Raw genomic sequence first — 10,617 nt, forward strand, 5'->3', positions numbered from 1 at the left:
TATTTGGCTAAATTGAGTTCAGTTCCGTTGTAAGAAATCACCCTCTTTTCAGCTTCTTCAGAACATGCTTATGGAATATCAAAATACCATTATGGTTGTTTCTAATGTTATGAGTGCTTCCAGAAATTCTTTTTTTTTTTTTTTTTTTTTTTGCTTAAATATGCAACTCCCTGCACGTAGATAGCTCACTCATTCTAAGAAACATGTTCACCTTATGCAAAGATAACAGTTTATCAGGTTATACTTTCATTCCAACTTTCTACATACTGACAGCCTCAAGAATTGAAATAATTACAATGAGCAGTAATTTTAAAATATTAATAAAATATCTGTCCCATGTTTTAGTATTGATCATTTTGTTCTGTTACAGCAGCATAGATGGGAGATCCTAGTTTTAGACAAAATGCTGCATAAAGCAGCACTCAAGGTAAAGGACTCCAACATGAGTTTGCTGGTTTGCTGGTCCAGTACAGCCTGGTACAGTAACGGTCTTTGAAATAATCATCATGCAGTCAGTAAAGCAGTTCTAGAATCCAAAAGGTGGGACAAGTAAGGGTTACATGAAGATTGCTTCATTGTTCTATTTTTCCTAGGGAAAGACTCTTCCCCCACCCTTCTGACAGCAGTTACGTTGTCATTCAGTTGTGACATTACCTGCTACATCAAGCACAGATGTTTATTATTATCTCATAAATAAAGCTTGCTTTTGCTACTGGCATACAAGAGCCTGCAAAGTTTCTTTCCCAAGCATTCTTCCTGAGCGTGAAATAGCACTATATTTTAAAAGATGCAAATCAATCCACTGAAAACAGACACCTGCGTAGAAAAAGATGTGAAGTCATACATTAATGCTTTAACAGACTGTTAGCAGCTTTCTAACACTTTATTTCAAGCTACATTTCATCCACACAAAATTGATGCTCTGTAGCTTCACCTATCAATTCACACTCCAGTTTTCATTTCAGTTATTTTCTCATGTAGATGAACGATGAGAATCTTTACGGATATTAAAAAAAATAAAATACTCCTATGAATTACATCAGAAATACATTTAGACTGAATCACAGGAATTCTGTCTTATGCTTTCGCCACCTACTCATTTTTCAGCTTTGCTTTGGGACACCCACCTTTGCACCTTAAAGGCTTACTTTCTGGAAAAGGTGAGATGTTGCAGATGTGAGTAACTTCAAATGGATTCCTAATGACTACCTTGAACTCTCTAGAAAGTAAGCCTTTTTTACTTAAATCAGATATCCAAGAGTATAGTTCAGATCTCAGCTCACACCTGCAGTCATGCTCCTTCCAGTTGTGAAGATTTCTGGAACAAGTATTCTATAACCAAATACAATCCTCCAGGGTCCATTTTTATAAAAACATCAAGTATTACACAGTTGTAGTGACAGTTTTAGTAACAGTAATTTACACAATCCAATGTTGCCTTGCAACTCAAGGAATAAACCTGGTCATTGCATCTCATTAACTTTATAAAGTTAACTACTATAAAGGAGAGTAAAAATGATTTGTCTCACTGAATTCCTTCTACATGTCTCTAAAGTGCTCTGCTCCCAGATTTCAAGGATCATAACAGAATTTTCAGCACACTTCTCAGATAGCTGGTGAAATTATTCACCTATTTCAAAAATATCTAATGAAGGTAAACCGACCCCTCAGCTGCTAGCACCTTAATTAGGTTTGCTAAAATCACTATTTAGAAAGCTTACCTCTTCATCTTAAAGAAAATATTCCCCTACACTCCCTTTGAATTAACTACCATTCAATCAGATCACTGAATGCAAACTTCAATACTTTTCCTTCATCACGAGAGCATTCAAAACACTTTAAAATAGTTTTGAACTAATGGAGGTGTAAATTAACTTGCAACTGAATAAACATGGTGATGATTTTCAACAGGCAGTGCCTGGGCAGGACCACAGCATACATGACCAGATGTGCACCTTCTGGTTGTGCAATCTAAATCATACACGTCATGTGATGAAGAGGTTTGCATTTTGGTCATCTATGACACTGTCATCAAGTTACATGATGGAGGAAGGGCTGTGGATTTTCAGGAAAGAGTGGCAGGGAGCAGCTTGTCAGAATGATTCAGAACCAAAGTCCGGGCACTGCTTAGATGTGAATTCCTCTAAGAAGAGCAGAAAATATTACTTCAGCTATATACAAATCATATATTTTAAAAACAGACTAACTTGGCTTTTTCTTGTAAACTTGATTTCCTTTATATTAAGTCTTCAGATAAATTGTGTAGTTTTACTTGCTCAGTTTGTAGTGATTTGTCTATATAATAGATGAAAACTCGAAACGATGTTCACACAGTAAAAACAAAACAAAACAAAACAAAAACTGCACGGTAAAGTAGGGAACATTTCTGTTGAGCCTAAGTTCTGAACTGGTTTTCCCCTTCTACTTTTGAACATGCTTCCACTGTGACACATCAATTTTGATTTAACTCCAACTCATTCTTAATAATTATGTCCGTATTTTGCTTTGGTCTAAGCTCTTTTAACAATGAAAAGACTGCTTGGTTGGAGACATGTTTGACTTATGGGAAGTAACACTGCAGGATAGCTGCATTATATAGTCACACGTGTGGCAGAAAAAACAAAATGTGGTATATTCTTGATAAGATCAGCTAAATCTAAATGGAAGTGTACTTGTAGATCTCACGTTTATTAGCAAGGACTCAGTGCCTACAAGTATTTCAGAACTTCCATATCTATTAATAAACCCGTGGCAGAGTGGAACTGCTATCTGCTGACAAGACAGCCTTGATAATACAACAGCAAAGCTATGATTATACAAGCATTCATTTGAGTTTCCACTGTAGATCTGTTGACACTCCATTTCAAAACATCTGAAGTTCATCAGGTACATAAAAAATAGACCATTTTGAGTACTTATAGCCAGATAAAAACCTTTGAAACCTGCACTGAGAGGACTGAAATTTTTCATCAGCAGTGTATGTTTTGTTATGACTGTAAAACTGTTGGAAACTGCACCACGAATTGCACCTGTGAAAAATCACAGGTAAGAACCATGCTTAGACCCCGCTTTCGTTAATCCACCTGTTTCATTGTAAGGTAGATCTTAATTCTTTCACTGTGCAATGACATTTAGACTGTATTCAGCGCTATGGTAGCCCCGCTGCCAAATAAGAGTTTCTTGTAGGACAGGTATAAAAAGCATAACTCAAAATGTTACAACAGCTGTCAGCAGCCTTCCTCATGACAAGAACACTTCATCAAGGCTCCCTTGCTTATATTACATGAGATTTGTCATTTCCAAGAGATATTACTTTGAGGATAATGCAACAATCACATTAAATAAAGCACAAACTGCTGCTTAAGCATCATCTCTACATACATTTTTGTAGATACATTCCTGTCTCCACAGGTGCTAGTATGGCAAGTATGTAGGGCATATCCATGCCCTGAATGCTGAAACTCAGAATGGTAAATTCCAGTTATACCAACTACACACTATGCAAGTCCACATTTCCTACATGTAAATGGAAATATATCCCGTGATAACAGTCTTCCCAAGGGTGCTGTGAGGATTAAAGGTTTGCACAGTGTTTTACTCATTCAAAGTGTTACGTGTAAGGCATTATTTGTGCTACTCACTTTCAGGAGCCATCACTGGACACCTTTTCAGGCTGGCTAAATTCCTACCAACTTTATTTTCTTCTTTAGGTGAGGAAAGCAATTTCTCCTGAAAAAATGTGATTTGATCCCTGTCCATTAGAAAGCGATGTACAAACATCAACATATTATCAAATGAAAAAATACTTTTGGTTCCCAAACAACACAAAACACTCTCATTTTACAACAGTTAAACTGAGGAGAGAAATCCAATGGGAATATTCTGTGTGTTTCTGAGATTTGAACACCCCTGCAACAGACGTATATGTTTGAGTAAAGGAGTCAAGCTTTTCCAGCTCCCACACATTTTGCTTCTACAAGAAATCCAGGAGACAAAACAGCAGGTATGAAATTCTGCACTGTACCACGGTTACAACTTCAAAGAACTTCAGAGAGTCACTTCACTGTGAAGCTTTGTACAGAAGAGGGAGATATGCTATGCTACAAGGTAACCCAGTGCCACTTCCTGGGTAACAGTGACAAGTTACAGATGAAATGTTACAGATCCACAAGTGCAACATAGTCAGCGTACATTAAAAACTAAAAGATGTTTGTCCTTATGACTGTTGGAGTTGTAACTTTGGGAAATCTCTGGCACTGATGGGATGAACATACACACAGCGATGCAGTGAAGTGACAAAAAGAGAATGCAGAGACAGAGATTTGAAAGGAACAACGAAAATAACAGTTCCCCCTTGTGACAGTGCTTGACAACTCTCCGTACTAAAACGGGTGACGTTCTGGGAATTTTGAAGCCCGGAACGAGCACACCCTGCTAAAATAAAAGCCCACACTGCAGCCCCTCGCTTTCATGTTCGAAATAAGCGAGGGACCTGGCACCTGCACGCCTTTTCCTGCCCGGCGCCAAAGCCTCTAGCTCTCAGACAGGCACACAGGTACGCGCCGGGAGCTCCGCAGCGCCGCGGTCCCTTCCGAGCACGGAGCGCGGCGCGGACAGGCGGTCCCGCAGCGGGCGGCCCTGAGGCAGGCGCCGTTCCGCGAGGCCGCGCCGGGAGAGGCCGGGCTGCCACTCACCTCTTCCACTTCGATCTCTTTGTAGTCGATTTCTTCGAAGTTGAGGACGGGGGGGGTTTCAATCATTTCAGCGGAGGCGGCAGCGGACATCCCTCCTCTTTCACCTGGGGGAGGAGAGGCCAGGGCAGGCCGGGGGCCGCGCTCGGCGGGCCGGGCCGGCTCTAGTCGGGGCGAGGCGGCGGCTCCCGCCCTCCGCGCGGGCGCAGGTCGGCGAGGGCCTGGCCGAGGCGCCGCCGCGCGGGGCGAGGCCGCATCCGCGGCGGCCGCGGGCCTCAGTGGCGGCGGGCGGGGGCCCCGCCGGCGGCGGCGCCGCCGCTCTGCATCCCGCGCCCTCCCGCACCGCGCCGCGCTGCGCCGGCCGCCCTAGGCCGCGGCCTCTCCGGCGCCCGGGAGCCGCCTCGGCTGCGCGTCCCCGGCGGAGGGAAGGGGGCGCCCCTGGGGCCGAAGCCGGCCGCCTCCGCCCGCCCCGGCGGCAGCAGCGGGCGAGGGGCCGCGGCGGGGGTGGGGGAGCCGCTCAGAGCCGCGCCGCGGCCGCCGCTGCTGACATCAGAGCCGCTTCCTGCCGCCCCGGCCTGGGGACGCGGGGGAGGGAGCGCAGGGGGAGGGGGCGGGAAGTGGAAGCGCGCCGGCAGCCACTGCTACTCAGGCGGCCGCGGAGGGGCCATGGCCTGGCGGCGGTGCCGCCGCTCCGCCCCCCGTCCCGCCGCCCGGCTCCGCCAGGGGGAGCTCAGCCGGCCCCGCTTCCTCTTCCTGCAGCGCTGGCGCCGCGAGGGGCGGGCGGTGGTGGGGTGTCTCTGTCCCGGTTCCCGTCCCGGAGCCGGCAGGGAGAAGTGCGGGTTGTCTGGGGGACGCGGAGGGCTGGGGGCCGAGGTAGGCGCCGCCATCTTAGCGGCTGGGCAGTGAGAGGCGGCCCTTGGGGGGCGCACGGATCCCCGTCGTTTCACCTCTACAAAGTTCTGAAATTTTGAGCGTGCCTGTTCCTGACGTGTGTGTGCGCGTTTATTTATGAAGGAGGTATACGCGTGGTAGACGTGCATCTTGGGACTTGTGTTTTTTTCTGAAGGCAGAAGCGCAGTGCGGCACCCGTGCTGTACAGCAGCACTTTCTCACGAAAATATGTGTGTAGGAGGGCGGCTGGGGAGCAGACGGTAATTTACTGGTGTAAACACATAGCAGAAAAGGGATAGGACTCGGGAATGAACGCACACCTCCACCACTCCCTTTCCTGTCCACGGGAAATCCGAGCCTGCCCTCCCAGCAGCGGTTGCCTGCTTGCACTGCAGGCTTGAGTAAGGCATCCATATCTTGGTGACAAATCTCCCAAGGTTAGCGTTTAGAGCTACCTACAGTGTGAAACCAATGGTAGATGAAGTGACTCCTGTGTCTCACTGAAATAACTATGCTCCAATGCCATGTGTTTAGCCTCCGTTCTACGTGTAGAAGTTATGCTACTGTAAAATACTGTTAATAGCATGTAATTTTAGTAGATTTGGTGAGATTATTGGCTTTCTTGCTAAAATGTACCTCACAGTGATGTCAAGTAAATGGGACGGGGAGCAGATTTACAGAATGAGCCTGAAAAAGCTGTTTAATCAATTAACTAGGAAAGAGATGAACGAGGAGGAATATGTGCAATAACCTACCATCATGGTGACTCAGATGTTGTTAGAAGTGAAATAAAAGCACTCTTGTCACAGTTATTGCTTTTTGTGTGTGTGTTGCCATTTTAGGTTGTTTGCTCCCCTCATGACTTTTTAATCAGCTTTAGTTACTTGTCCAGCAGCCCATAAATCCCCTGATAAACTGTTGGGGTGCATGCACCAATTGACTATATTGCAGACATGATCAAACTTGTCTCTGGAACAGGCTGGTTTGGTGTGATTGCATCGTGCAAGTGACATTTGTCTGCATGGGGAACAGACTCACATCCTGATTACTTTGAATTCTTGTTACTTCTTGATTTTTTCAATATATTTTTTCTCTAGAAAGATCTAAAGATGTATGGGTTAGAAATGGAAAAGTTTATCACAAAATCTAATTAATATCTGCATCATCCAGAAGTGGGATTTTTCATAGCTCCTAGTTTCTTGGGTATTATAGTCAGGTTTACTTGTAGTCTCTGGATAATTAAGAATTAGCACCTGCTTATACTCAGGTGGGTTTTTTTGTTTGTTTGTTTGTTTTGGTGTTTTTTTTTTTTTTGGGGGGGGGGGGGGGGTTAGGTTTTTTTTTGTTTTTTGGTTTTTTTTTTAGGTTTTTTTTTTTGTTTTGCCTGTATGAAAGGCACTGTTAGTGCCAATCTTTATCGCTGTGTCACATGGAGTTCTCTGCAGGAGGGTTAGAACTAGATGATCTTTAAAGTCTCTTCCAACCCGATGCCATTCCATGATTCTGTGGCGTTGCATCATAGAATATCCCCCTTAGAAGAGATCCACGAGGATCACTGAGTCCAACTCCTGAAACTACACAGAACAATGCCAAAATCAAGCTGGATGTCTGATAGTGTTCAAATGCTTCTCGAACTCTGTGAGCTTGGGACCATGACTACACCATAAGGGGGCCTGTTCCATACCCACCACCCAGTGGCAAAATACCTTTTCCTATTACCCAACCTGGCCCTCATGACACATGAACACATTTGTACCTGATCCTGACAACTTATCGAAAAGTACACCGCTAGTGCATGGGCAGCTACTGTTACTATCTTAGGTACTCAGTGTGCAATCTATTGGCTTTTGAAAATTAAGAATGAGTTTCACAGAATCACAGAATGGCCCGGATTGGAAGAGACCTCAAGGATCATGAATCTCCAATGCCCCTACCACATGCAGGGACACCAACCTCCACGTTTAATACTAGACCAGGCTGCCCAGGGCCCCATCCAATTTGGCGCTGAACACTTCCAGGGACGGAGCACCCACAACGTCTCTGGGCACCTGTTCCAGTACCTCACCACTGTCTCTGTAAAGATCTTCCCTCTGACATCCAACCTAAATCTTCCCTCCCTTAACTTTAAAACCATTTCCCCTTGTCCTGCTTTTCTCTACCCTTTCAAAGAGTTGATTCCCCTCCTGTTTGTAGGCTCCCTTTAGGTATTGAAAGGCTGCAATGAGGTCACTCCACAGCCTTCTTTTCTCCAGGCTGAACAAGCCCAGCTCCCTCAGCCTATCCTCATAGGGGAGGTGCTCCAGTCCCCTGGTCATCTTCGTGGCTCTCTTCTGGACTCTCTCCAACAGCTCTCTGTCTTTATTTTACTGGGGCTCCAGATCTGGACACAGTACTCCAGATGCGGCCTCACAAGGATGGAGTAGAGAGGGACAATAACCTCCCTGTCCCTGCTGGCCACCCCTCTTCTGATGGAGCCCAGGATACCATTTGCATTCCGAGCTGCAACGGCACATTGCTGGCTCATGTTAAGTTTTTCATTTATCAAGACCCCCAGGTCCTTCTCCGCAGGGCTGCTTTCTAGGACTGCTCCTTCCACTCTGCATGGATGCCTGGGATTCCTCTGGCCCAAATGCAAAACTCTGCACTTTGCTTTGTTGAATCTCATCAGGTTCACCTGGGCCCATCTTCCCCAGCCTGTTGAAGTCTCTCTGAATGGCACCCCTTCCTTCCTTCCACTGTGTCAGCCACCCCACTCAGCTTGTCGTCAGCAAACTTGAGGAGGGTGCACTTGATTCCATCACTGGTGATAAAGATGTTAAAGAGCACCGTTTCCAAGACAGACCCCTGGGGGACGCCACTCATTATTGGTCTCCACCTGGACATAGAGCCATTGATAACCACCCTCTGTCTGCGGCCTTTCAACCAATTTCTTATCCATCGAGTGGTCCACCCATCAAATCCACATCCCTCCAGTTTGGAGATAAGGATGTGGTGGGGGACCATGTCAAAGGCCTTGCTCAAGTCCAGGTAAATGACATCAGTCGCCTTCCCTTTGTTCACAAATGCCATCTCTCCATCTCTTTTCTGAGGTTTTTGGAGATTAAGTCAGGTTGAAAACAGGCTCCTAACATTTAGACATCTCTCAGATAAGTGACGGATGGATCTCCTTAGTACTTTTATCACCCTTAAAACTGAGATTCAGGACAACACATAGAGTCAATCAGAGACAAAAATGGGACTGAATGAAGACAATGATGTGTGTACATCTAACTGCTGTTCTCAATGCCTAGTTACAGTCTTCAGTGTGGTATTAGATACAATTCTGTACTTAAAACCTTTTTTGTTAGATTTGGGCTCACGTGTTAAGCACTGGGGAAAGTGAACTACATCAGTGCTTTTTGGAAAGATGGCTAAGTGTGTGGTGGTACTTTAGATGGTGGTTGAGGTCTCTGGTAATAGTAACTATTTGACTTTCTGTTAATTTCATAGACCTCTCTTGAGGGTATACATCAGCCAAATGATAGTTTCTGTCTTTTATATTTTAGTAGTTTGATTCTTCTATAACTCTGTGTGTGTGTGTGTGTGTGTGTGTGTGGATGAGAATTAAAAGCACAGAGGAAAGCATTCCAATTACAGTTGTTCGTAAGGTTCATTTCCTTTCTGAAATTGATGTAGAAATATGTATCTTGAAAATAATGAGTTCTCTCTTTTGTGAAAGTGGAGTCATCATTATCAAAATGTCAGTGTTGTGAAGATCAGATAGGATTTTAAGAAAGCAGAAATTTTGCTGTTACTTTTTTTTCTTTTCTGATTGACACAGTCTTAATTAGCCGTATGTTGGGTTTGAGGACTGAGTATAACCTGTGCATTCCCAAATAGAACAGTTTTTAAAGATTTACTCAACAAACACATCTGAATGTTGAAGGAAAAAGAACACTTGAGTTGCATCCATCACAGGCATTGTTCATCTGTCAGAAAAGCTTTGGTTAGAAGAGAAAATCTAGAACTGGGTAAGACTGTGTTCTGCTTCAATAGTCCATGTCTAATGTTTGAAAGAAATTACATTTCATGGAAGGTCATCACTTACAGATTGTTTTAAATCTCAGGATAATATGGGTGGAGTATGGAAAAATGCTCAAACATGAGTTAGCTGCAGTAGAGCTGCTTGTTCTTATTGTTGTAGAATAGAATTAAGAACTATGTTTAAGATAGGCAGTAGGTCATATGCTAAGCAAGAAGTAAATCTTTGTGACCAGATGAATGGACATGAGATGTTTAGTCCTAATGTCTGGGTATCTTACCTAAAATTTAATGAGCTCATACGGCTTAGAATTCAGGCAGGTTTGTTAAGGACAGACAGAAGTGTGCATTCATTATCATAGCCCTCTGCCAAATTTTGGGTTCCAGCTCTCTTAAAATTGTCCTATGTGGCAACAGTAGGAGTTTTGTTTTTTTTTTTAAGAAGAGCACAAGCTATCGGTATGTTCCTCTGACCTAATTAAGAAAAAAAGCCAGGTTATTTTTTTTTTTTAAAGGGGAAACTTCACATTATGTCATACTTTCAATACGTGGGGTTTTTTTTGTTCGTTTGTTTGGGTTTTTTTTGTTAAAATATTAAGTTTAAGCAATGGAAGAATGATAATGGAAAAAGTGGTGGAAGGTGTTGGATGTTCTCAACAATTACTATCTACAATATCTACAAGAAGAATGCTTGCTTCGGCACATGTACTAAAATTGTAATGATAGAGAGAAGATTAGCATGGCCCCTGCACAAGGATGACATGCAAATTCGTGAAGCGTTCCATTTTTTTTTTTTTGAGGTTCGACAAGGCCAAGTGTTGGGTCCTGCACTTTGGCCACAACAACAACACGCAGCATTGTAGGCTTGGGGTCAAGTGGCTGGATGATTGTGAAGAGGAATGGGACCAGGGGGTGTTGGTTGATCATGACCTGGGGGTGTTGGCTGAACGTGAGCCAGCAGTGTGCCCAGGTGGCCAAGAAGGCCAACGGCATCCTGGCCTGCATTAGAAATAGT

The 10,617-nt window shown here is 44.3% G+C and overlaps 1 protein-coding gene and 1 non-coding gene across 7 annotated transcripts in view; one reads left to right on the forward strand and one right to left on the reverse strand.

Annotated features, from left to right (window-relative positions):
• The window catches only part of MAP3K7 (mitogen-activated protein kinase kinase kinase 7), a 49,950-nt gene extending 45,049 nt beyond the window's left edge, over nucleotides 1-4,901 (reverse strand). For 3 of the 6 annotated variants that reach the window (XM_052672814.1, XM_052672803.1, XM_052672793.1), the window contains exon 1: nucleotides 4,695-4,901. In XM_052672814.1, the coding sequence (XP_052528774.1) occupies nucleotides 4,695-4,784 (90 nt within the window). In that variant the 5' untranslated portion in view covers nucleotides 4,785-4,901. Of the gene's footprint in view, nucleotides 1-3,641; nucleotides 3,658-4,694 lie in introns of those variants that run through there. The other 3 variants (XM_052672786.1, XM_052672823.1, XM_052672833.1) reach the window with 3 other exon arrangements.
• A 5,388-nt stretch (nucleotides 4,902-10,289) lies between these two features.
• On the forward strand, nucleotides 10,290-10,393 carry LOC128090194 (U6 spliceosomal RNA). The gene has a single exon (XR_008210860.1). It is a non-coding gene; the product is annotated as a U6 spliceosomal RNA (small nuclear RNA).
• Nucleotides 10,394-10,617: the final 224 nt, after the last annotated feature.

This window comes from Tympanuchus pallidicinctus, unplaced genomic scaffold, assembly GCF_026119805.1.
Source record: "Tympanuchus pallidicinctus isolate F22 unplaced genomic scaffold, pur_lepc_1.0 scaffold1, whole genome shotgun sequence".
Lineage (NCBI taxonomy): Eukaryota > Metazoa > Chordata > Aves > Galliformes > Phasianidae > Tympanuchus > Tympanuchus pallidicinctus.